This window comes from Chlorella variabilis (genome assembly GCF_000147415.1).
Source record: "Chlorella variabilis unplaced genomic scaffold CHLNCscaffold_23, whole genome shotgun sequence".
Taxonomy (NCBI): domain Eukaryota; kingdom Viridiplantae; phylum Chlorophyta; class Trebouxiophyceae; order Chlorellales; family Chlorellaceae; genus Chlorella; species Chlorella variabilis.
The window spans coordinates 346765-370221 of NW_005435065.1; the positions used below are offsets into that span (position 1 = coordinate 346765).

General features: G+C 61.7%; 7 protein-coding genes across 7 annotated transcripts in view; 3 read left to right on the plus strand and 4 right to left on the minus strand.

The window, feature by feature from the left end:
• CHLNCDRAFT_49107 (hypothetical protein) overlaps positions 1 to 2538 on the plus strand; it is a gene marked incomplete at both ends in the record, with an annotated part of 3966 nt that extends 1428 nt beyond the window's left edge. Inside the window, 9 exons of the mRNA XM_005844272.1 lie at positions 109 to 218; positions 387 to 451; positions 592 to 751; positions 919 to 1108; positions 1307 to 1334; positions 1472 to 1619; positions 1718 to 1827; positions 1980 to 2092; positions 2320 to 2538. Coding sequence (XP_005844334.1) covers positions 109 to 218; positions 387 to 451; positions 592 to 751; positions 919 to 1108; positions 1307 to 1334; positions 1472 to 1619; positions 1718 to 1827; positions 1980 to 2092; positions 2320 to 2538 — 1143 coding nt within the window. The remainder of the gene's footprint in view (positions 1 to 108; positions 219 to 386; positions 452 to 591; positions 752 to 918; positions 1109 to 1306; positions 1335 to 1471; positions 1620 to 1717; positions 1828 to 1979; positions 2093 to 2319) is intronic.
• Positions 2539 to 2934: 396 nt separating this feature from the next.
• Positions 2935 to 3589, minus strand: CHLNCDRAFT_139100 (hypothetical protein; the record flags this gene model as incomplete). The annotated part of the gene is made up of 2 exons (XM_005844356.1): positions 2935 to 2966; positions 3124 to 3589. 2 exons carry the CDS (start codon positions 3587 to 3589, stop codon positions 2935 to 2937), a joined length of 498 nt encoding a protein of 165 aa, XP_005844418.1.
• Positions 3590 to 4747: 1158 nt separating this feature from the next.
• CHLNCDRAFT_54556 (hypothetical protein) lies at positions 4748 to 6992 on the plus strand (the record flags this gene model as incomplete). Its single annotated transcript, XM_005844273.1, has 8 exons — positions 4748 to 4771; positions 4981 to 5072; positions 5241 to 5329; positions 5502 to 5620; positions 5981 to 6088; positions 6432 to 6603; positions 6688 to 6727; positions 6842 to 6992. The coding sequence occupies 8 exons, from the start codon at positions 4748 to 4750 to the stop codon at positions 6990 to 6992; spliced, it is 795 nt and encodes a 264-aa protein (XP_005844335.1).
• A 798-nt stretch (positions 6993 to 7790) lies between these two features.
• Positions 7791 to 11020, minus strand: CHLNCDRAFT_139103 (hypothetical protein; the record flags this gene model as incomplete). Its single annotated transcript, XM_005844357.1, has 12 exons — positions 7791 to 8109; positions 8244 to 8384; positions 8484 to 8612; positions 8787 to 8893; positions 8992 to 9097; positions 9233 to 9383; positions 9511 to 9636; positions 9767 to 9878; positions 10039 to 10198; positions 10335 to 10424; positions 10580 to 10761; positions 10874 to 11020. 12 exons carry the CDS (start codon positions 11018 to 11020, stop codon positions 7791 to 7793), a joined length of 1770 nt encoding a protein of 589 aa, XP_005844419.1.
• Positions 11021 to 11392: 372 nt separating this feature from the next.
• On the minus strand, positions 11393 to 16522 carry CHLNCDRAFT_139104 (hypothetical protein; the record flags this gene model as incomplete). Its single annotated transcript, XM_005844358.1, has 16 exons — positions 11393 to 11749; positions 11865 to 12005; positions 12120 to 12203; positions 12384 to 12587; positions 12756 to 12879; positions 12995 to 13170; positions 13271 to 13353; positions 13524 to 13707; positions 13964 to 14185; positions 14280 to 14494; positions 14636 to 14774; positions 14933 to 15073; positions 15406 to 15486; positions 15607 to 15802; positions 15971 to 16107; positions 16226 to 16522. The coding sequence occupies 16 exons, from the start codon at positions 16520 to 16522 to the stop codon at positions 11393 to 11395; spliced, it is 2781 nt and encodes a 926-aa protein (XP_005844420.1).
• A 276-nt stretch (positions 16523 to 16798) lies between these two features.
• On the plus strand, positions 16799 to 20933 carry CHLNCDRAFT_58922 (hypothetical protein). Its single transcript, XM_005844274.1, has 16 exons — positions 16799 to 16941; positions 17123 to 17194; positions 17299 to 17413; positions 17549 to 17631; positions 17780 to 17849; positions 17993 to 18121; positions 18303 to 18470; positions 18669 to 18813; positions 18934 to 19094; positions 19254 to 19442; positions 19599 to 19746; positions 19885 to 19906; positions 20056 to 20120; positions 20268 to 20291; positions 20404 to 20514; positions 20614 to 20933. The coding sequence occupies exons 2-16, from the start codon at positions 17133 to 17135 to the stop codon at positions 20655 to 20657; spliced, it is 1536 nt and encodes a 511-aa protein (XP_005844336.1). The 5' UTR covers positions 16799 to 16941; positions 17123 to 17132; the 3' UTR covers positions 20658 to 20933.
• Positions 20934 to 21092: 159 nt separating this feature from the next.
• CHLNCDRAFT_139106 (hypothetical protein) lies at positions 21093 to 23426 on the minus strand (the record flags this gene model as incomplete). Its single annotated transcript, XM_005844359.1, has 7 exons — positions 21093 to 21321; positions 21468 to 21706; positions 21859 to 21963; positions 22104 to 22235; positions 22355 to 22481; positions 22635 to 22771; positions 23157 to 23426. The coding sequence occupies 7 exons, from the start codon at positions 23424 to 23426 to the stop codon at positions 21093 to 21095; spliced, it is 1239 nt and encodes a 412-aa protein (XP_005844421.1).
• Positions 23427 to 23457: the final 31 nt, after the last annotated feature.

A 23457-nucleotide genomic window follows, 5' to 3' on the forward strand; every position in this document is an offset into this window, starting at 1 on the left:
TTAGTGGGGGGTGGGGGGGGGGGGATGCAGTGGTGTGCTTGCTGCATGCTCCGCGCGTTTTGCTAATGCTTGCTGATGCCTTCGATGTCGGCCATCCCACCTGTGCAGGTGGATTTCATGCGCCAGAAGTACTGGGAGTATGGGTACGAGGAAGTTGTCACGCCCAACATCTTCAACTTTGACCTGTGGAAGGTCTCAGGCCATGCCGACCACTACCGGTGCGTGCAGCCGAGGGGGGCACCGCTCAGCTTGTAGCATCACTGCCCCAGCGATCAGCAGCCTTGCTGCCGGCCATACCAGAGCAGGGTCAGTTGGGCAACGTCTTCCCGCAGCGGTTTGTTTGCTGCACCCTCACATGCCCATGCTCCTGCGATTGCTGCCGCCAGGGAAAACATGTTTTTGTTCTCGGTAGAGAAGGCGGAGTGGGGGCTTAAGCCCATGAACTGTCCAGGTCAGTCTGTGAGCCAAGGCAGGCGCAGCCCCGCAACGGTTGACGAGCGGGTGATCACACTGCCAGAAGGATGTCAGGCTGCCTGTATCTGAGCTGCAGCCTACGGCATGCACGGTTGTTGCTTTGCTTTCCGGTTGCAGGTCACTGTTTAATGTTTGCCAACCGCAACCGCTCGTACCGCGAGCTGCCGCTGCGGCTGGCCGACTTTGGCGTTCTACACCGCAATGAGTTCAGCGGCGCGCTGCAGGGGCTGACCCGCGTGCGGCGCTTCCAGCAAGATGACGCCCACATCTTCTGCAGGTGGGTTGGCGTAGTTCGCGAGGGAGTGTGGATGTTTGAAAAGGGACGACAAGAAGGGAAGGCAGGCTAAGCAACTGGCACTGTCGGGCCACTGCCGGGGTGGTGCTCCAGCTGGCCGCAGCCCAGCCCCAGCTCCTTCACTGCCGTGCCTGCCTGCTTCGGCGCAGGCAGGACCAAGTCAAGGCGGAGATTTCGTCCTACCTCAAGATGATGGGGGAGGTGTACGACGCGTTTGGGCTGGACTACAAGATGGCGCTGTCCACTCGGCCGGAGGGGTACCTGGGCGAGCTGGAGGTGTGGAACCAGGCGGAGGCGGCGCTGGAGGAGGCGCTGAACGCCACTGGGCGCGAGTGGGAGGTGCGCCTGGCATTGTTTCAGCAAAGAAATGCGGTATGTGCTGTTGGAGCAGCAGGGGGCCTGCCAGGAGTGGGAGCAGCAGGGGCCCTGCATGGCTGCGCGACATGAAACCTGGGGGCCAAGCAGCCCACTTATGGTCAGCCAAGGAGCCAGGGCCCGCCATGCATCTCAGTTTCATGCCGGGCCTGTGGCCTGCAGATGAACCCTGGTGATGGCGCTTTCTACGGTGAGCTGCCAATTAGGCCCTGCCTCGTTGCATTGAACGTGTCCCAGCATGAACGCCCTTGGGTGACACTTACAGCCTGCTCTCATCTTTGGTTTGCGACCCCCCGTGCATCTTCCCTGCCCTCACGTCCGCCGCAGGCCCCAAGATAGACATCACTGTGTTTGACGCGCTGCGCCGCAAGTACCAGTGCGCCACCGTGCAGCTCGACTTCCAGTTCCCCATCCGCTTCAACCTCGAGTATGTAGCTGAGGACGGCAGCCGCCAGCGGCCCGTCATCGTGCACAGGTGCGACATCTTTGCTCGGCTGACTCGGCTGACGCTGGATGCATGCCGAGGAGGATGATGGGCCCTCACCACCCCACCCCTTTGGGCTGTTGTTGCAGGGCCATCCTGGGCAGCGCGGAGCGCATGTTTGCCATTCTGACCGAGCACTGGGGGGGCAAGTGGCCGCTGTGGATCTCACCCCGCCAGGTCATGATCGTGCCCATTTCAGGTGCGGCGAAAGGGAGCTGAAGCTTGGTGGCAGCCCAGCTTGGTGGGATGCAGAGCCAGGCATGACCGCTGGCGATGTCTGCTTCACCCGCCTGCCCGCCCACCTCCTCCGCCATCCCACCTGCCTGCTGCACATCCCACCCCCACCTGCAGAGGCTGTGTACGACTACGCAAGTGCGGTGCGGCGGCAGCTGCGCTCAGCAGGCTTCCACGTGGATGCCGACATGGCGGACCGCAAGATGCAGAAGAAGGTCCGGGAGGCGCAGGTGAGCTGGCAGCTCCAGGCCGTCCCACGAGAGTTGCGGGAAATCGGGGGCAGAGGCTGCACGAGAACTGACGCTCTCGCCTCTGCCAATAAGCGATGATCTATCCGGGACGATGCGCCGGGCAGACCGTGGGCAGAGTATGGCTGCCCTGCCATGCACAGCGAGCAAGGCTGCCCCGCACCCCCGTTGCCTTGGCCTGCCTGCCCTGCCCCGCGTCGTGTGTGCAGTTGTCCCAGTACAACTACATTCTGGTGGTGGGTGAGGAGGAGAGGGTGGCCGGCACCGTCAATGTGCGCACCCGCGACAACCAGGTGCACGGTATGCACTCGCTGGCGGGGGTGATCGATGTGATGAGCAGGGAGAGGAGCAGCCGCAGCCAGGTGGGCCTGTTTGGTGAGGACAAGGCGGCGGCGGCGGAGCCAGCAGCAGACGGAGCGGAGCAGTAATCCTTGCGGTGCGGCTGTCAGTACGCGCTGCAAGCACAGAACTGTGAGATACACTTTTGCATTAATGCGAGGACTCGTTGAGATACCGTGTGCAAGAGCTGAAGTGCCGCCCCGAGCAGCTCTGCGCCCCTGACGAAATTGAGGTCCTAAGGCAAGTCTCTGCTGTTCTTAAGGAGACAGAGTGGCAACTACATGTTCCTGTGCGGCGGTGCTCTTTTCACGCGAGAAACATGTGGTGTCCCAAATTGGATGGTCAGCGCTGCACTATAGCACTCTAGCAATGGCAGGCCCCTAAGGCTCCACCCTTAGTGGCCATGCGCAAGCCTTAGTGTTCTTCAGCGGCGCCACCCTTCAGCCCCGCACTGGCCGCATGTCCCTGCCCTCGCCCCGCGGGCGTCACCGGGCAGCAGCATCCTGCACAGGCAATCCTACATAGGCAAAGGCAGCCATGAATCTGTATTAGACCGCAGCATGAGTCTAATGCCCACCGGCGTGCAAGCAACCAATTTTGCCATGGCAGCATGCAGACAGCTATTTCTCTCCAGCCAGCCAAGTTGCATCAACAGCAGGCGTGGCCCCCCTCACCTGCGTACGTCACTGCGTTCTGCCACTGCAAATGCATGCACTCCAGGATGAAGCTCTGCAGGCTCGAGGTGTCTCGCGCGTGATTGTCGGCATGGCGCAACACCTGCTGGTAGTGCTGGGGCGCTTTGCTGTGCCCGTTGGACAAGTGCAGCATGAAGGGCACGCCCGCTGCGCGTGCCGCATAAGCTGCCAGCAGCCTGCCCATGCGCCCGTTGCCGTTCTTGAATGGATGCAGCGTGACAAAGCGGTACAACAGCTCCGCTGCAAGGTGGCTTGGCACGGCGTCGGTGGAGCTTTCGACCGCGTTGAAGTTGTCCACTATCTGCTGCAGCCGCTTTGGGATGGTGTCGGCTTCCAGGTACACGTATCCTGTGCCGGAGTATGCTGGCGTAGTGCGCAGCTGCCCTGCTGCCAGCAGCGTGCCGTCGTCCTCTATGGCGCCCCACATCATGAGCTTGTGGGCCATGCATATGCGCTCAACGCTGAGCGGTATGCTGAGCGGACTGCACAGGTATTTTGCTGCCTTGAGGGACTGCAACATCTGCTGCCTGGTGGCCCAGTTGCTGCCGCCGCCTTCTGCTGGCCAACGCACTGTCGGCGCTCCCTCCGGCTCGCTGTCCTGCGTGCAGTCCAGCTCCTCTTCCAAGAGCTGGTAAATTGCCCTCTCATCGTATTTTGCTGGGAGCGTGCTCTCCAGCTTGTTGAAAATGAGCACGAATGCCAGCAAGCTTCGTTTGCTGAACATGGCCATGGCTTGGAGCCCGTCTAGCCGTTGCTTCGCAGCATCGATGCCTGCCCACAAGGTGGCAGGCGAGTCCCCTGCATCCCACCACGCAAGGGTTGGCAGGGCGTGAGCCATTCTGCATGGACAGGAAAAATAAATCGCCTAAGGTACAACGGCGGCAAGAGCACTGCTGAGCAAGGTACAACAGACTCTGCCAGGCGCCTCTACGAGGGGTGGGCGCCGCCATGACGCAAGGGAGCCGTGCTGCTGCCTCTCACTTTGGCGCGCCCAGTTCCATAGTCTTGAGTAACCAAGAGCTTGTTCGCAACTCCTTCTGTCCTGCACCAAAACCACAGCAAACAAAACGCGTGAAAAAGGCACCGTGAAAAAGGTGCCAGGTAGACTGAAGCTCGGCACGAGCGGCAGCAGCGGGGCCAGCCGGCCGCAGGCGGCAAGCGGCAAGCGGCGGCATCGCTCGGCCAGCCACACTCGCTCTGCCCCGCAGTGACTGAACAGTACATGCTCATACTCGACGCACATGCTTCCTCAGCCATAACCCTGTTTAGCTCTAGAGGCAGGGAAAACTTTAGCGTCCGTAAACGCGTACCTGACGAACTTTTAGAGTTCTCAAGGCGAATCCGGATCACCTCAAGGCGAAATACGGATCACCTTGGGGCTGCATGCGTCCCGAGGGACGCATTTAAATTGTGACAGTGAATTTCAACTGTACCGTATGTGTACCTTGCCCTGAAGTCCTCTCCTCTGGCTGCTCTCGAGTATCATTGCCCGTGCTCCTTGCTTGCTTCCTTTTCCGAGCCGCTGTGGCCGACTTTTCTGCAATCAGCTTCACTCCTGCTCGACGCCGCAGCGGAGCAAAGCGCACGCGAGGGAGGAGGAAAGATGGCGGACACAGCCCCTATGGAGGTGGGCCGCCGATCAGGCCCAGAGAATGCCATGCCGGAAGGGCTGCTGTTCCCTGCTCCTCCCACATCCGCAACCGAGTGGCGAGCACGATCACACAGCGTGGAGAGCAACCTCGCCCTGCCCCGCCCCACTGGCGCCGCCACCCCGCCCACCACGACGGCACTGGTGCCCTTCATATGCACACTCTCCGAATCTCCAAGCTGCTGCAGGTGGAGGAGCCACAACAGCAGGAGGAGAAGAAGGGCAAGGGCAAGGCCAACGGCAAGCGCTTCGAGATCAAGAAATGGAACGCCGTGGCCATGTGCGTCCTCCGGACTGGTGCTCCGGTCTGGGTGGTGGACTGGCGAGACACTGTGGTCCTGTCGATCAACCAACGATTGCCCAGCCGGGCATGGCTTCTGTGCCATTGATGTCTTGCCCTGCTTCCAGCCGAGCCTTCACCTGGTGGACGAGCGCTGTGGTGCCGCAGGTGGTCGTGGGCCATCTGCACTGACACCTGCGCCATCTGCCGCAACAACCTGTACGAGCCGAGCATAGAGTACCAGGCCAACCCCACAGGTGCGGCGCGGCGTGCTCCTCGTTGTAAGCCCGATGTACCTCTACCGGCACGCACCTCTGGCCTGCGTGGCATGCAGCCGGGGCTTTGCTTCCAGCGATCAACTGCCTTCCCGTCTGCAATTGCCAGTCTGTGCATACATCACCTGGTGCCTTGATTTGCCCTGACCTGTAGGCGATGCCGACCATCCCGGGCTGAGCATTGCGTGGGGCACCTGTGGCCACGTGTTCCACCTGGACTGCATCCAGCGATGGCTCAAGACGCGCTCCGCCTGCCCGCTGTGCAATCGCGAGGTGAGCTGTCGCGCCTGGCGGCCGCGGCACCAGCTGCGCCTGCCGTCGGCAGCTGAGCATGCTCGCTGTGCTGCACCCCCTTCTTGTAGTGGGAGTTCTCCAAGATTGAGCGTATCGTGGGTGGCTCCGCGAACGCCGAGTAGCTAGAAGAGTGCTGTGTGGGGGGTGGCATTCCTGCGAGCGCCAGGGCGGCCATGTCTTGTGCAGCAGGGCACCATCTTCCTGTAGTCATATGTAACATAGCACGTTCTTGTGGCAGGGCCGCCGCCCGGCTGGCGTTGCCGCCACCATGCACCAAGAAAAGATCCAGCATGCTCATCACATCTTTTCTTGTCGCGTTCATCAAACGTCTGGGCGCAGCGGCCGGAGCACGTTTGCAAAGAGAGGTGGAGCATGGGCGAGGTGGGGGACCTGGACGTTTCCAAGCTGCAAGGAGAGCTCCATGAGCTGAACAGGCAGCGCGTGCAGGTAGGCCCTGTGTGCCCAGGCAAGCTGATCATGCCGTCCACCACATGTGAATGATGACAGTGCCTGCCCTGTTTGCAGGTAACCGAAAGGCTGCGTATGCATGGCGGCGGAGGGCGTGGGTCCTTTCCCCCAGGAGCACCCCGCGACCGGCCGCAGCGCCCACCACAGGCAAGCTGAGGCGCCCAAGAGGCTATCTGAGGCTGCAAAGTGCCCTGCCCACTCGCAGGATCGCGGGCGCCAACTCAAACCGAGCCGCTGGCGGTGGTGCTGCTTTCGTCGACCGGCTGCTCCACTTCCAACCTTAGTGAGGCCGGGCACTGATGGCTAAATCCCTGGCTTGCAGGATGTGCGACCTGGGCCTGGCGATGGCCCATGGCCCCCGCTCGAGGAGCAGAGCCGGCGTCCCAACCTCTCGTCGGTGGTGGCGGCACCGGTCAACGATGGTCCAGACAGGAAGCGGCCTGCGGAGGGGTCGCTGCTAGAGGAGAACGTGGATGTCAAGCGGCGCAACAAGCGTACGTTCCTGAATTCTAATATGTGCAGTGCTTTGCCCCCAGTAATGCTAACAACCTGCCTGCTTTTTACTTGTTTGTGTGCAGGCCTGTTTGGTGCCATCCTGGGCACGCTGCAGCGCTTCAGGTGCACAGCGTCGTAATTCAAGCAGCTCAGCTTGGGGACACATGGATGGCCGGCTTTCGCAGCTACTCGCATGCACCTGCAAGCCTTTCTGTACCATTCCTGAACTGAGTGCAGTCGCGAGGAGGAGCAAGCCAAGACCACCGCGGCGGCGCAACGACGTGCTGAGCTGGAGCGCAAGGCTGAGGAGAAAAAGGCAGAGGAGGGCCGCCGCCTGCGTCAGCAGGCGCGGGATGAGATGCGGCAGATGAGGTACGCTTGTTGGTAGCATTGACGAGTCGAAGTATGAATAGAGAATGTCTGTTTACTATACCACTTGTGTGGTCCTTGGATCAAGCACAGCCCTTGTTGCTGCGCACCTGGTCCCACTGCGGATTCCCTGCCCGCCATGAGGCTGTGCAGGGAGGGCGATGTGGCACGCAAGCGGCAGATTAGCGCCCAGGCGGCCTGCAAGCGCCTGGAGATTCTGTATGCGACAAGGCTTGCGCGTGCGGATAAACTGAGCTCCCGCTTCCTGCTGACCAAGACGGGCCCGCGGCTGTACTGGTGCCCAGGCAAGCCCTGCAGCGAGCTGGATAGGCTGGCAGAGGTGCAGCAACAGGAGCATGTGGCATGGAAGGCAGCGCAGATGGAGCAGCTGGAGCAGGAGAAGGCACAGCTGTTGGAGCAGCTCACGCGGCGGCGGTGGCCGGAGCAGCGAGGGCAGCAGGGCGAGAGAGAGGCGGCAGGGCATGGAGAGCCAGATGAAGAGGATGCTGAGGAAGAGGAGGGGGATGCTGACATGCAACACACGGCTGGGGCAGCAGACCAGGATGCAGATGGGGCAGAGGAGGGGCGGGATGGGCTGGAGGTGGAGGCGTCAGGGGAGCAGGAGCAGGCGGCAGACATGGAGGCGAACGGCGAGGAAGTGCTTGCCACTGCTATTGACGCCCAGGCCATCTAAGGCATGCATGCACCGTTTCTTGCTGTGAACATGTCCACTCTCGGAAAGCATTAGAAAAGACCTTGGCCGAGTGCTCGCCATCAGGACAGCGAACCAACAGCATGCATCTGCGGAGAACAGGCCTCAGACATCGGCAAAGATACACACCTGCCAGTCGAGGTCCAAAAGAGCGGCCTCCAGGCGGCTGGTCACCGCCTTGAGCGCGGCAATCTCGCCCTGGCGCCGCTCAATTATGGATGGTGCCACAGGCAGCTCAAGCAGCTCCCATAGCTCGCTCTGCTTCCTTGCCTCGTGCTCAAGCCGAGCGTGCAAGTTGCCAGCGGCGCGGTAGAGGTCTGACGTCAGACGCGCGATGGTGGTGTCTGCATTTGCGCGCCAGGTGTAGAAGGTGCGAGAAGGGGCGCGGTCATTGGTGCGCGGCACGTCCTGTAGCGCCAGGTAGCTGCATGGACGAAAATGGAAGTGGGGCGGGCAACAGCGGCAGGAGCGGCGGTGAGAAGAGGTGGAACGATGCCCGGCGTCATCCACTAGGGCGAAACGGTTGCAAGGGCTGGTAGCCTGGATGCTGCCGCTCACCCGCCCTTGAGCATGGCGTAGAGCGCCTCCCGTGCCTCCTCCTTGGTCACCATCGCCAGGTCGGCCACCTGCTTCTGCTCCAGCTGGCCGTTCAGCAGCAGCAGGCGCCAGATGCGCATGCCTGCCACGCCAAACTTGGTTCTGCAGAACATACTCAGGACAAATGTGTGACGGCAGGCACGGAGCTAGAGGGGAATGGCCCCTGACATGCAGAAGTGAACAGGTCCCCTATAGCTTCACCTGATCACCCCCTTCAGCTGGTACAAGCGTGCAAACCGTAGCACCCTGGAGATGCTCAGCACATACTGCTCCCCGCCAGGCCCGCTCCCCCGGCTCTCCAGGAAGTGCATGTCGTCGTCAGCCAGGTCGCTGCAGGCCAGCACGCAGGCATTGACGCCATCTTCCCAGGCAAAGGCGGCAGGAAAAGATGGCTGCTGGCGGGCACCGCATCTCCACAGGGCATAAAAAGCCCCATGCCGGTTGCAGCGCTACAGGCCTTGTTTACGGATCCATCCTGCAGACAGAAAATGTATCGGCCTGTACCTGAGCACGCACGCCAGGTTATCTGGTGGGTCCTCATTGCTATGTATGCGCCGCAGGGCGCCGCTCACATCGCCCACAGACAGCACAACGGTTTCTTCACAATGCGCCTGCAACCAACCATTGGGCTCAGCGACTCAGCCCGATTTCAACCTCTGAGAAAGCGGTGGATCTGGTAGCCGTTGTATTGACGGCACCTGTGCCTCACCGTCTGCTCAAAGCACGCATTGGCTACCAGCAGGCCCTCCACCGCCTGTCCAGCGTGCACGCCATACTTGAGCTTCGCAGTGCTGACAATCACGTCGTTGCGGAACCTGGAAGTAAGGGCTTACGATGCAGTTAACCTCAAAAACAGACAGCCACGCCATGAATCTGCGTGACGGGGCAACAGCAAGCCCAGGCGCTGCCGCCGCTGACAGCTGAACAATGGAGCGTCCCCTCACACTCACCGCCGGTTGAACTCATCATAGTTGACTCGCCACAGCACAGGTGCCTCCTCGTCTCCTGCTGCCGCTGCCTGCGCCGGCAGAGAGGCAGCACTGCCACCCTCCGCTCCGGCCTCGCCCGCCTTCTTCCGCTCGCGCTTCTTTGCCGGCTCTGCTGCAGCGGGTGGCCAGGACGAGAGACAGTAGAGTCAGTAGCATAAATCAGCTGGCAGGTGGCATATACAATGTCACGCTGCACCCAACATGCCACGAAAAGGCACACAACTGCCACACCAGCCTACCTTCACTGCTTGCTGCTGCCGCATCCTTGCCGCCCCGCTTGCGCTTCCCAGCAGGCTTGGCTTGCGCATCGACCTCCACGGCGTCACCACTAGGCGACATTAGCTCGCTTGGAAGCCGGAAGCGAACTGCAAAGAGCAGACATCAGGCATCAGGCGACCGTTCTGGCGCTGAGCAACCCGATCGACGCGCCGGCCATAGAAGGCAGCATCCCATGTGGAGTTACAGTCCGACAGAAAGCGCGTCCCACCCACCCACCTTGCTGGTAATCGTGCCGTAGGGCGGCGTCTGCCTGCTCGCGGTGCATGTCGGCCTCCTCCTCGCTGCCGGGCTTGGGCGGCGCCTTTTTCTTGCGTGCATTCGGGTGCACCTGCAATGCAGGGTGGCAGCGGTTGGGTAAGCGCAGCACCAACTATCTCGGCTGCACCTTGCAAGCATCACCTGCGCAGCCAGGAGGCCCTCAAAGGAGGCCACATCAAGCACGTGCAAAGCACCCCAGCAGGGAGGCCATCTAGGTCAGGATAGCTCACGTGCTGCGGGGGCGGCGGCAGCGTGCAGGGCGGCACGCGCTCAATGTAGCGTTGCATCACCAGCGAGCGGAACTGGTTAAGTAGCACGCCGGGGGCGGGCGCCGCCTCGCCGCCCTCCTCGGCGCTCTCGCGGACCACTGCCTCCAGCAGTTGGTCCCACCTGCGGCGGGCGTGCAGGGGCATAAGCAGCCTCCTCAAGGCGCACAGCTTCCAGCGGGCGGGCGATATGCGTGCCGCCAACAGACTGGGGCCCAAGAGAACAGTCTGGGGTCCTGGCCACCGAAATGGCTGCGCACCTCAGCCGCCCGTGCTCAGTCAGGTTGCGGACCAGGCGCACAGACTCCTGGCCGTGCTCATCGGAGATATGAGTCATGAACCTGGGCACCCTGCATCACAGCGGCACCAACCGGTGCACAACAGTTCAGCAGTGGCAGGGTGGCGGTTGCTGTCATTGCACTCACAATGGGAGAGGAGCACAGCCCCCTCCATCGCATCCTGCTGCGCTGGGCTGGCGCCGGCTGCCCCGGGCTGGCCAGCCCACCTCAGGCTCTGCAGAATGCGGGGCAGCGCCGCCTCGTAGAGCGTGTATGAGGGGCCTGGGCCGCGCAGCGTGGGCGGCTCCTCCTTGAGGTAGCAGTTGACATAGTTGTGCTGGATGAGCACCAGCACCGCACTGCTCAGCTGGCCAGCGGGTAGGCCTGAGGTCTTCAGCAGCTCGCCATACTGCAGGGGGTAGGGAGGGGTGGGGGTCGTGGCGGCAGGCAAAGGGGGCGTGGAATGTTGCGGGCGGCGGCATCGGGGAGCGCCCGATGTAGGCTGGCCGGCCGTTCCCCACCTGCTGCATGCCGTGGTTGATCAGGCAAGCTATGGCCTGCTCGCACACTGGGCCAAGAATCTCGTGTGTCAGCTTTAAAGCCAGGCGGCATGCAAAGGGGCCTTTGCTGGCTGGCGCGGCCGCCAGCGGTGGCGGCGGCTCCGCCATGCCCTGCAGCTTGGCGGCGGCCGATGGCGGCGAACGGCGGTGCGGGTGTTCCCCTCTCCCTGCTCTCCGCTCGCCGAAGCCTGAGCCGTAACACGGGAGGGCACGAGTCCGCACACGCACAGATCGGCGCGCGGTTTATAGCTAATAGACCCAACCCAGTTTGTGATACGAAATGCGGTTGCCTCGATCAGTTCTCTGCTGCGGGATGTACTTGCTGCCGCGGCGCAGTACAGCACCTTGCTGCGATTGCAAAAACGGGAGCCCTCTCGTGGAGGATGCCACTCTTGCTGTTACAGATCAATGACAGCATGCACTCTGTGTCAAGAAGTGGGCCAGGCGTAGTGCTATGCCACCACTGACATCCAAGGTGCGCTATTCAACCTCGTCGTCCGAGTCCAGCACTGCCTGGTGCTTGGCACGCTTTGCTGGTGGCTCTGCTGCCCCTGCATCCGCGCCGCCCTCATCCATATCGAAATCACTGTCAAAATCGTCCTCCAAATCGCCGGCAACGCCCGCTGCGGGCTCAGCTGTAAGCTCAGGCGCCGCCGCGCCTGCCTGCGCCGCACCGCCGCCGGCGTCAAAGTCTGGCAAGTCATCCGGGTTCTCTGGATTGTAGTCCTCGTCTTCCTCACTGGAGGCGAAGAGCGCATCAACTTGCGCATTGACTGCTGCCGCCGCCGCATCGTTGTTGACCTTTTGAACCGCCGTTGCATCGCCTGCCGCTACCGCCTGCAGTAGTTGCGAGCGGATGTTGGGGGTAGAGCAGGTGAGTGGGGGCAGGCAATCAAACGTACAGGCGAGGATTTACACTCAAAATCCCAAAGAACCCCGGTGCCGCGCTCACCTTTTGCATGGTGGCATTGGTGCGCCACTGTTCCTGCAGCTGCCTGAGCCGCTCAACATTGCCGCGGGCCTGCTCCTCCTGCTTCCGCCGCTGAACGCCCTCTTCCGCCTTGCGCCGCTCCTCGGCCAGGCGCTTCGACGTCTGCAGACAGGCAGGAACAGTTGACCGGACAGCCAGTGCTGGATGTAGAGCCATCGGAGGTCTCAGCAGCTAGTGCAGAGTGCAGGCGGGTGGCCATCACCACTGCACACTCACCTCCTGCGCGTTCTTCTCAGCCTGTGCTGCTGCCTGCCGCTGCGCCGCCTTCTGCGCATCCTCACGGGCCCTCTCCAAATGTGCCTGCACAAGGCATTGACGCCAAGGAATGCAGGTGGCTCCCTTGCAGCAATCGCGCCTCCTGCTGCCATCTGCCCTGCGCCTGTGCTGCCTCTAGCGAGCAGGTGACGCCGGCTGCTCCACAGGACTCTGGCCCGCCTGCCAGTCGGGCATTGTTTTCTGACAGCAGCTGGGAGGCCTCACCAGCGCTTTGCCGTGCGTTTTCGCCACAAAGTTGATGTGTTGCTGCAGCTTTCTGGTGTCCAGCTGGTGGCCGCGGCCCAGGCTGTGCAGGTACTGGAAGAAGCGGTGGGCATGCTCCAGGTCGCGCACCGCTCGCCGAAAGTCCTCGTACCGTGAGGGGTCGCCCGCCGGCCGCTTCTTCTGCAGGGTGCGCACCGCCCACTCCTGCAGCGCGCAGGCGCGCCAAATGGTGGCCAGATCATGGGAGGCACGGGACGAAGAACAGTGCGAATGCGGGACCGCTGGAAGACTGCCACGAGAAACTAGGGCGGGGCGGCATCAAGCCCACTGCCAAGTCTGGGGCAGTGCAAAGTGACAGGCAGTGACACCAACCAACACGCATGCCTGCATGGTCACTGCCACGTCGAAGCGCAGCTTGTGGTCTGTGGGCGCCAGGTGAAGCGCCTTGGTCAGCGTGCACTTGGCCTCTGGCAGCTGGTCGGCATCGTACTGCGCCCTGTGCGCAGGGTTATGGCGCAGAGCAAGTAGAAGTTTACACAGCAGAACTGCATCGCTGTGCCCCACCGTGTTCCAAATGACTCATGCTCCAGCTAAAACCGCCCCTGTGCTACCTGGCCAGGTAAAGCATCACCAAAGCGCTGCGGTTGTCGTAGAACTTTCGCAGCGCGTTCTTATACATCTGGATGGCGGCCGTGTACTGCTCCTGTGCCAGGTATACATTGGCTAGGTTGATCCACGCGTCAGGCATGCGAAGGAACCCATCACTTGCAGCAGACGCCTCCTGGACCTGCGACAGGGCAAGACGCGTTTCAAGACAGTGTTACCACAAGCAGCACTGGCTTGAATTGAGCGCTGAAGCTACTGCCATCAGCAGCCCTTACGCACACCTGAAGGAACACCTCCTTGGCTGCCGTCAAGTTGCCAAGCTCTGCTAGGACGCAGCCCACTCCATTGGCAGCAAAAATGCAGCCTGCGCGTGGCATGAGCGCACCAATGACGAGAGCGTGAGGATGAGGTGAGAGGTCAGCCACACAACTAGCCCCCCACCGCCAAGAGATATGGTCTTCACAGTTGCTGTAACCGCCCCCTTTCCTTCCAAGAAACCATCCCTTGTCCTCCTCTGGCTGTAACCCGGCACACCTTCATCCTTCTCCAGCACGCGGCGGTACAGCTCCAAGGCATGGCTATAGTGCACTTCCGCCTTCTTGGCGCTGTCCTCCTTTCTCCGGTCTGAAGGCGCGGAGTAGGCATGCAAGTTGGCCATAGCCAGCTTGGCAAACATCTCCTGCTTGCTGTCTGTCTGTTCTAACAGCTTGTCAAGAACCTGCGCAGCAATGCAAAACACGCGGTTTCAACCAGGGAGCTGAAAACGATCCACCAAATGCCAACCTGGCTAGGGCCAAGCTGCACAAGCTCGTCATGCACACCTGCTTTGCGTTGTGGTAATCCCGTTTTTCCAGATACAGGCCGCCTTGAAACGCCAGCGCATCATTGCTATATGCCGGATTGCTCGCCGCCTGTTCCGCCCAGCGCAGAGCCTCCTGCACACACACCCTGAACAACCCATTGGTGCAACATACCTGCTCGTGTACCATACCTGCCTCTTGGATGCTGCAAGCCGTGAACAAGCAAAGATGGCCGCTTGCCTTGGTGTCGCCCCTGGCCTTGGCAATGCACGCCAGACGCAGGCAGCAGTCGCCGTACTGCGGGAATTGCTTCAGCAGCTCCTTGTACTCCACTTCGGCTGCCTTGAGGCTTCCACATGCCTCCTTTACGCGCGCCAGGTTGTAGCCCAGGGTCACCTGCAGGCCCCTCAGGCAGCGTGGTGGGCGTTGGCTGATGCTTCACCAGTAATCTCACCCATGCTAAGGAATACCTGCCCATGCTAAGGAATACCTGCACCAAGGCGTTGACTCCAGTTGACCCCGGACGTGCCGCCGACTGCATGGCCTGTGTCATGAGGCTGTATGACACATCCGTATTGCCAGCGCGCAGGTGGAGCACCGCCGCATTGTTGAGCAGCCGCGGGGGCAGGTGGCTGCTGCCGACGCCATCCGCCTGTGCTGCTGCACGGCGCAGCTCGATGGCCTTGTCATAAGCCTTGAGTGCACCTGCAATGAAGCCTGACATCCACATTACCCTGGCATTCACGAAACAAATGCTGAAACAGCACCTGCCTCACATAACCACATTGAGCAGGGAGTGGTGGCCCGGGGACAAGAGCACAGCCAGCTGCTGCACTGTGAACATACCTGCCGGCTCCAGTGAGGCCAGCAGGTCCCCGAGCAGCTCCCACAGCCCGACATTCTTGGGGCGCAGCGCCGCCGCCTCCTTGAATTGGGGCACCACCTTGCTCTTCGAGGTCGTCTTGGGGTAGACACGGCCCAGCACCTGCAAGCGCACCAGGTGCCTCAGAAAAGGTCGAGACGGTGCATATGACAAGGAGAGAGAGACAACAGCCAACAGCAGCCGAACATATTGACAGTAGCAAGTTAGCCTTAGAAAAAAACATACTCTCAAGAGAAGAAAAATTCGCCCCTCTCGCTCACCTCCAGTGCATCAATCCACTGAGGCGCATCAATCAGCACGCTCTCTAAGATCGATGCCGCTTCTTGAGGTTCGTTGTTCATCACCCTCATTTGCGCCAGGCCCAACTTAGGCAGTGGCAGCTTGGGGTCCAGCTGAAAGGCCTGAAGCAGACGTCACACAGAGCGTGTAGCAGCACCCCAGCTGCTCAGAAAGGAGCACACAGCAGGACACCACGTGCGAGGCATTGGCACTTGCCAACAACCATGGTACCTGATGATAACAGCGGTTGGCATCCTGCATCTGTCCAAGCGCATGCAGCGCTCGGGCTTGTATGGTTGTGGCTTCGGCTGCAGCACACTGGAGCCCCCGCGCTGCAGCACATTGTGGGCTAGCTGCCGCGCCTGCAGCAGTGCGCCATGGGGCGGGGACATGAGTCCCTGTCGCGCCCGTCAACCTGGAGAGCTGGTGGAAAGCAAGCCTCATGTGTCCAGACCTTGTCCGAAAAGCCTTGCCGCAGGCAGAAGTGCGCCAGCAGGAGCAGCACAAAGGGGTTGTCGGGGTCCTGCTCAAACGCCTGTGCCAGCAGCCGTGACCCCTCCCGTATGCCCTGCACCAGCTCAACCGCCAGAGTTGCAGAGCGAGGTGCAGCAACAGGCAAGTTGACCTCTCCGGCTACCCCTACCCCACCACGCACCTCCTCCTCACTGCTGATGTGTAGCTTCAGCACCGCCAGGCCCAGCAGCGCGGGCGTGCAGTCTGGCGCTAGCTCCAGCGTGCGCTTGTACGCCAGCTCCGCCTTATCAGTGTTGCCCATCTTTAGGCAGCATGCTGCAATGCCCAGCCGCACCTCGGGCGGGCAGCTGGGGCAGCTGCGCAGCGCCTGCTTGTACCTGCAGCATGGTGGCAGGGTGTAGAACGCGGTCCATGCATCAAGGCCTAGCACAAGCGGGAGGTGAATGAGGCTATACACTACAGTTGTCAGCAGCAGCGATGGGCAGGCGGAACGCAAGTCATGGACTGCAGCAAGCGCTGCATAACGGCCGACATCCCCAGCTCACAGCCGCAGAGCGTCAGTGTAGTTGCGCTGGTTGAAGTGCAGGTTTGCCAGTGCCAGGTGCGGCGCAATGCTGGGCCTGCCATTGCACCGCATGCGCATGGCCTTTTCAAACGCCTTCCTTGCGACCATGGCTTCGTTCTGCATGCAGGCACAATAGCACAACAAATGAAGGCAGCAGCCCTAGCAGTGGGAAGCAGGGTGTTCCCCTCGAGCTGCCGTGCCTGTGTATCCGCCTCTCCGGTCACCCGCCACGCACCTTGGCCAGGGCCACTGCACCCAGTACCAGCTCCGGAAGCTGCTCCTCCATGTTCAGGTACTGCGCTCGGTGGCACAGCTTCGTGCTGTTGCTGAGCAAAATTACGCGCTGCCCCCGGTCGCGCTCGGCGGCGGCCTGTTGCACTTTGAGCTCGGCCAGGCTGCACAGCGCCTGAATCTGGTTGAAAACGTCTGGGGGACCCTGCGACCTCTGCTGCTCCCGCTCCACCGCCTCCTGGAGCAGGGCCTCAAAGTCGCCCTCCCTGCCGCTGGCCAGCAAGTGCTCTGCGGCGCGCATCCATGCTGACATTGGAGCCGAATCGCCCCTGAGGACGCGCAGAAGGCCATCGAGAGTGGCCTGACCGCCATCGAGCGACAGCACGCTGCCTCCCCCGTTCAGGGGCAGCAGCAGGCAGCTCATGTTTTACTCATGTAAATACAGAATGATCATCCATTTCAAGCTGTGCCCGGCAGCTCCTCTTCCGCTGCCGACTTGGCCCTGCGTGGCACGGGGGCGCCCCATCATCCGCGCTCGTCTCCTCTCCCCCACCGTTGTCGCACACCTCATCCGCGTCTGCATGCTGCTATTACCAAGTGCGAAAAGTTGTCACACGGAGATTGCCATCACGACGACAGCAGCAGGAGCGGGGCGGCAAGACTCGAATCGCGCAGCAGGGGGTGCCAACTCTCAGAGCACTGCTTGCACGCGAATAGCAGGCGCGCCTCAATGTTCTGGCTCTTCTGCACGCTGGCCACCGATGCTCGCCGGGCTGGGCCCCTGATAGATAGTGGTCAATATACAGCATGCAGCGCACACGCCGAGGAGCCTCCCCCAGTGCCCCGCCTCCGCCGCCCTGCTGCCGCCTTGTGCCAACCTGCTGCGCAAATTTCCCTTCAGGCTGCCAACCATGGCATCCACGCTGCTGGAGGAGACGCGGCAGGCCCACGATGACATTGAGCGGCTGGAGAGGCACGTTGTTGCAGCTGGCCAGGCTCGACCCCCGAGTGTGGTCGCCTCGAGCACTCGCTCGAGCCTCCATCCAGCCGTTTGTTTCAACTCCCTGTGGCCTGCAGGCTGATTGTTAAGGATTTTGCCACTCAGCCGGCGGCCACCCACAAGGACAAGCTGCTGCAGAGTCACCGAGTGCGGGGGATGTTGGACGGCATACAGGACCGGTCGGCCAAGCTGGTGAGGAATGAATGCGTGGCCAGAGGCACAGGCAGGCAGGCAGGCGCGACAAAGGGACACAGCGGCAGCAAACTTGCCTGGTGGCTACTGCAGGCTGTCAAGTCTCCCTCTGCCCGCCCTGGCCTGCTGGTGCAGATCCGGATCTACCAGGATGAGGACGGGGCACGCAAGGAGGAGATTGCCCAGCTGCGCATGGGCGCTAGCGACAACGTGTTCAGGTGCCCCAGGCCTGGCCTGCGCCTGCCTGTCGGTCAGGATGTGGCGTTTGGGGTGGCCGCACCACTGCACCAGCGGCGGTTCCGTCAACACACTGCATGTCTGCATGGTCCCCTCTCGTTCATATTTATTCCCACTCTCTCACTGCAGCAACTTTTATGAGCGACTCAGGGAGGTGCGTGAGTACCACCGCAAGTTTCCGGACGACGATCTGACCGAGGTGAGTCTTGCGCCAGCCAGCAATCGGCAGCACTGTATGCCGGGCTGCTACCATATTTGCGGCTTGCGAAGTGTTCAACGCTTGTCCGCTTATCCTGCTGCCCACTTACCTGCTCTCCACATGGCTGCCGCGGCGGTGTGCAGGCGGAGAACGACGAGGCGCTTCTTCAGGAGCAGCCGGCAGTGCCATTTAGCGGCGAGGAAGCTATGGGGCGTTTCCTGGACCTGCACGAGCTTTTCCAGACCTACATCAACTCCAAGTTTGGCAAGCAGGCAAGCGGGGCGGGTTGAAGTCAGCGTGTGCCACAACCGCGTGCAGGCTGAAGCCACACGGAGCGCTGCCTCCCGCTGCCTGCCCGGCCGCTGCCGGCCTCGCCTGTGCCTGCCTGCTGCCTCTCATTGTCAGCCTGCCTGCATTGTCTCTTGCCGCCTGGCTGCGTCACTTGGCCCGCAGGTGGACTACTACACCTACGTCTGCGGCGTGGTAGACTTTGGCACCATCCCGCGGGCCCGGCGCCTTTCCAAGCTGTACCGTGACTACTTGGGAAGCCTGGTGGGATACCTCGAGTCCTTTTATGAGCGCACGCAGCCGCTGGCGCAGCTATCCAAGCAGTATGACAAGGTATCAGAAGAGTGCTGCAGGGCTTGTGTTCGTTTTGCATGTGGGTTGTTTTACAGGCTGGATCAGTTTCATATCCGGAGGTCTGCTGTTGGAGCCGCAGAGCGCCATGTTGGCTGGGCGTCCCCCCGCTCCCCGGCTTTGTCAGCGCTCTGCCGTCGCCTTGCCCAATGCCTACCTGCCTGCAAATCTTGTGTGCAGTTGGAGAAAGAGTTCAGTGAGCAGTGGCAGGCCGGCGTTGTGGCGGGGTGGGAGGACCGTGGCGAGGGGGAGCAGGGAGACAGTGCCGCCTCAGGGGCCCTGGACCTGGATGCTTTTGACTCGGCAGATGAGCTGGAGATGCTGGGTGCGTGCCCTGCCAGTGTGTCAGCTGGTGCTGGATATGCAAAAATGCGCAACGCGCGCCTCTGCTGGGTCTGCCCATCACTTGGACGCCCTGCCAGCTGCCTGAAATTGCTGGCGCGAGGTGGTGCTGTAGGCGCGGAGCGGGTGAAGGAGGCGCTGCAGGCGCTGGGCCTCAAATGCGGCGGCACGCTACGGCAGCGCGCAGAGCGGCTGATGCTGACCAAGGGCAAGCGGCTGGAGGAGCTGGACAAGTCGCTCTTTGCCAAGGGCACGCTGCCGGCGGTATGGGCTCGCTGCCTGCAGGAAGCACTACATGTTGCCCTGCATGTTGCCAACATGCCAAGCAAGGAGCATGGCAATGGCCGGCTGGGGCCAATGCCCCCTCACACATCACGCTCGACCCGGCTGCTTGCGCCTCTGCGCTGCTTGCTTCTGTTGCAGGCCACCAAGTCGGCCGCCAAGCAGGAGCAGCGGGTGGCGGCGGCGCGCACGGTGGCGCTGCTGGAGGCCAAGGCGCGTCGGCTCTGCGACATGCTGTCCTCGGTGATTGAGGACACCAAGGGGCGCATCGAAAAGAAGCAGGCGCAGACGTACGAGGAGCTGGTGGCGGAGCAGCAGGAGGCGGAGGAGGTGGGTTGGGGCCCAGGTTCGAGGGGTGTCACGAGGCGTTTGGGCGCAGGGTGCAGGCGCGTCCAATCATCTGTGGTTGGGTCTGCCCGGCGGCCTTCCTTCCACGCTGGGCTGCCGCCAGACGGCCGCTGTTGTGACTGCTGTCTTGATGTGCAGGAGGCGGCGGTAGTGGAAGACAGCGAGGAGGAGGATGAGTTTGTGTATAACCCTCTCAAGCTGCCTCTGGGCTGGGATGGCAAGCCCATCCCGTACTGGCTCTACAAGTTGCACGGCCTCAACCTGGAATTTAAGTGCGAGATATGCGGTGAGTGTTGCATGAGGCGGAGTCTGGGAGAGTGAGGTGCTAGCTTTAGAGAGGGAGGCAGGGAACCCGTGCTCCGTGCACTAGCCAGCCAAACGCGCTGCGCTGTCTTCTGACCATGTGCCTGATGCGGCCTTGCAGGCGGTGCTTCCTACTGGGGAAGGTAAGCCCACAGCAGGCACAAACTGTGTGTGTGTGCATGTGTGTGCATGCGCAAAGTCAGGAAGCAGAATGCAGCACGACATCGAGATGCCTTGCCTGCCAGCCTCCGCCTCACTCTGCCACTTTTGACAATACCCCACCTCTTCACAGGCGTGCCTATGAGCGCCACTTCCGTGAGTTTCGGCATGAGAACGGCGTGCGGGCGCTGGGAATTCGTGAGTGTGCTGGGAAATGTATGACGGTCGTTGTTTTGGGCATGCTGTTGCCGGCAGGGTTACTACTGCTGGTCTGCTGGCAGCTAGTGGCGTCTGTGCGGCACCAGGCATTGAGTATGTTTTTGTTCTTCGTCTCCCCCCCTGCAGCCAACTCCAAGGCCTTCTATGAAGGTGAATGATGAAGTGCATAGGACACCCGCTTGTTCTGGACAGCAGTGGTCGAAGGGGCCTGGTCACCTCTGGCTCCAGCTTCCTGACGTCCCCTGCCCTCTGCATCCTGCAGTCACCAGCATCGCAGACGCCCTGGCGTTATGGAAATCCTTGCAGCAGAAGGGCAAAACCGGCACTGAGACGACAGAGGAGGAGATTGAGGACGCGGACGGCAACGTTTACAGTGCGTCGCTGGGGGCTGGATGGCGTTTGGGTGCCCAGATTATGGCTGATATTCGCGCCCCAAACGCAATTCTTCATTTTTACTTTTTTGATCCTGCAGGCAAGAAGACTTTCGAGGATTTGCGGCGTCAGGGGCTGGTCTAAGTCAAGGCTCGAGCTCTTCGGTGCTGGTATGGCGTTCCTGCTGTGTACTGCCTTCCTGCTACTCACCTTGTTTCCAAGGATGCTGTAGCTTTGCACAGGCCCATTGCAGTCAATTGCGGCCACAGCAACATTAGGTGCCCGCCTGCTGGCCTCAGAGATGACGGCCCTCTTCTGGTTTTTGGGACTGCCTTCCCTCTCTTCTTGCGCTATGAGCCCCCGGTGGTGGTCCAGAGCACACACATTGGGCAATTCCACATGTAAAAATTGAGTACATTCAATTGACACCGAAAAGATGCAGACTAAACCATACCAGAAAAATTTAGGGAGGAAAGAGAGGCATTGTAGTGGGGAGGAAATGGGAGCAGACAGAGAGGTTGGGGAGGGAGGCAGGCATGGGAAGGGGGAGGCTGATCGGTAACGGGAGAGAGGGATCGCTCAGGTTGGGTGTGTGTCGCCGCCAGCCGCACCGTCGCCAAACAGCTGCGCCTTGAAGGCCTCATACTCCTCCAGGGGCGTGCCGCAAAGCTTGGCAAACTGTGTGTCGCTGCATTTAAGGGCGCTCATTGGGAATGCAGGCTGGGTGCCACTTGCAGCGCTGTTGCTGCCACCACGTGGCTGCCGCTGTGAGTGGACATGCAGGAAGTAGCGGTGCCTGGGCACCACCCTGCACAGAATGGGTGGAGGAAAACTCCTGTAAACGTGCCACAGCCACGCACGTGCTTTGGCCAATTGCATGCACCCTGTATTGTTGCACCCCCCTGGCCTGCCGTGGATCACCCACACTGCCGTGGATCCACCCACACCACGCACCGGTTGGTCAGCGATAAGCTGAAGTAGGCGGGATAGGAGCACAGGGTGGCCACGCCGTCTACGGGGGCCCGTATGTAGTCTACTAGGTAGCGCCACTTGGGCGCCAGGTTGGCCTCCACGTTGAGCGAGAAGAGCTGGGGGAAGCGAAAGATGCACGCTGCCACCTGCGCCTGGTCCAACCCGATCGACTGTAGGTAGGCTAAGCGCTCCTGCATGCTGTCGATCTTGTAGTGCAACACCTGCGCCGGGGTTGGGGTGGCAGGCAGGCTCAGACAGCAGCAGCCAGCAGGAACAGAACGAAGCAGCTCCCTGCAGCACGCTCCTTGTGCTTCGCCTGGAGAGCATGCGGGGCTGCCGGTGGCACCATCCCTCCACAGCCTGGCCAGCCCACCTGCGGGTGCGCCAACACCGCCCTGCCAACCTCCTCCTGGCTCAGGCCCTGCCGCAGCAAAAAGTCCACCCGCAGCCGCATCATCTCCTCGGTGCAAGTCAGCACCTGCGAAAAGGCGGTGCGGCAGGAAGCCAATGGGAGGAGGCCTGAATGGCGTGCACATGGTTTGTTCATGCCCGCCGCCCTTTTGACACCTTGCCAACCGGCCGTCAGAGCCCCCACGCTGGCCGGCCTCCATTCCTCACCTGTGGGTGGCGCACAATCAGCTTGCCCAGCGCTCCCGACGACAGGCACAGCACATCCCGCAGGAAGGCCGCCCGTGGCTCCAGAGTGTCTTTCACCCTCAGCTCCATTGCCATGGGGGCGCGCATAAACACCTGCACCCACAGCACGCAGCATCCAACGGGCATTGATGCCCACACACCTCTCCAGCGACCGCACACCCTGTCAACCATGGAACCCCACCAACGCGCCCCTTCGCTCCCCCAGGCCCCACCTTGGCCAAATCATCCTGCTCCACGCCACACCGCCGCAGGAACTCCAGGCGCGGCCGGATGGTGCGCTCAGATTTGTACTCCAGAATGCGCGGGAACTTGGCAATCACTTTGGTGAGCTCCGAATTGCTGCAAGCAATGTGCATGAGGGCGGCCAGCCAAGGTGCGCTATGGTGAGACCGCAGTGCGGCGTGTGGCTACCAGGGCCCTCGGCACAGTGCTCCAACAGCAGTGCCTCCTGAATGCCCGGAAACTTTCTCCGGCGCGCTCGCCACCAGGCACCTGAGGCCAATGGTGTCTTGGAAATATTTGAGCTTGCGCCGCATGGTCACAATACCCATCTGAAAAATTTCGGGCCGCGACTCGGTGAGGCGCTGGAAGTCGGCAGCGCGCAGGCCCAGCTCGTACAGCAGTAGCACCTGCACGTGCGAGCAGGCGGGCGTCACAGTGTCAAGCAGCAGGGCAGCGAAGCGGTCCCTTGAAACGACATGCCCACACATAGGCTGGACAGGTGGGGAGCCCAGCCCACTGCCCAGCCAATCCCTCCCTCCCAAAACCAACCTGTGGCCGCCAGCCATCTTCTAGGTCGCATTCTTCTGCAAGTCGGGAGAACAGGTCATCCCTGCCACCTGCTCTGTTGGCAGGCCTGGCCTGCTTCTGTGGCAACCCTCGCCGTTGCAGCGGTGGTTGCCGCTGCCGCTGCTGTGGCTCGCCATGCTGCTGCTGGTGTTGCGTGCCACCCAGGCGCCACTGTGGAGCCTCGGGGCTCGGCTGCTCATGCTGCTGCGATGGTGGCGGCAGCACCTGCTGCTGCTGCTGCTGCTGCTGCTGCTGCTGCTGCTGCTGTTGCTGCAGCTGGTCCTGCTTTTGCGGCGGCACCGTGTGGTGCTGCGGCTGCCGCGGTGGCACCCGGCGCAGAGGAGCTTGCTGTTGGCGCTGGCGCTGCTGCTGCCGCATACGACGCATGCGCTCCAGGTCCTGTGGGGTGGGAATTCGCAGCTGTTGGGGCCCCGGTAGCCCTGTCAGTCGCGGCTGGTCCATCAGCAGCGTGGAGTGGGCGAGGGGCAACGCCATGGTACGTGCCGCTGACGCCTTGCCGCCGCCG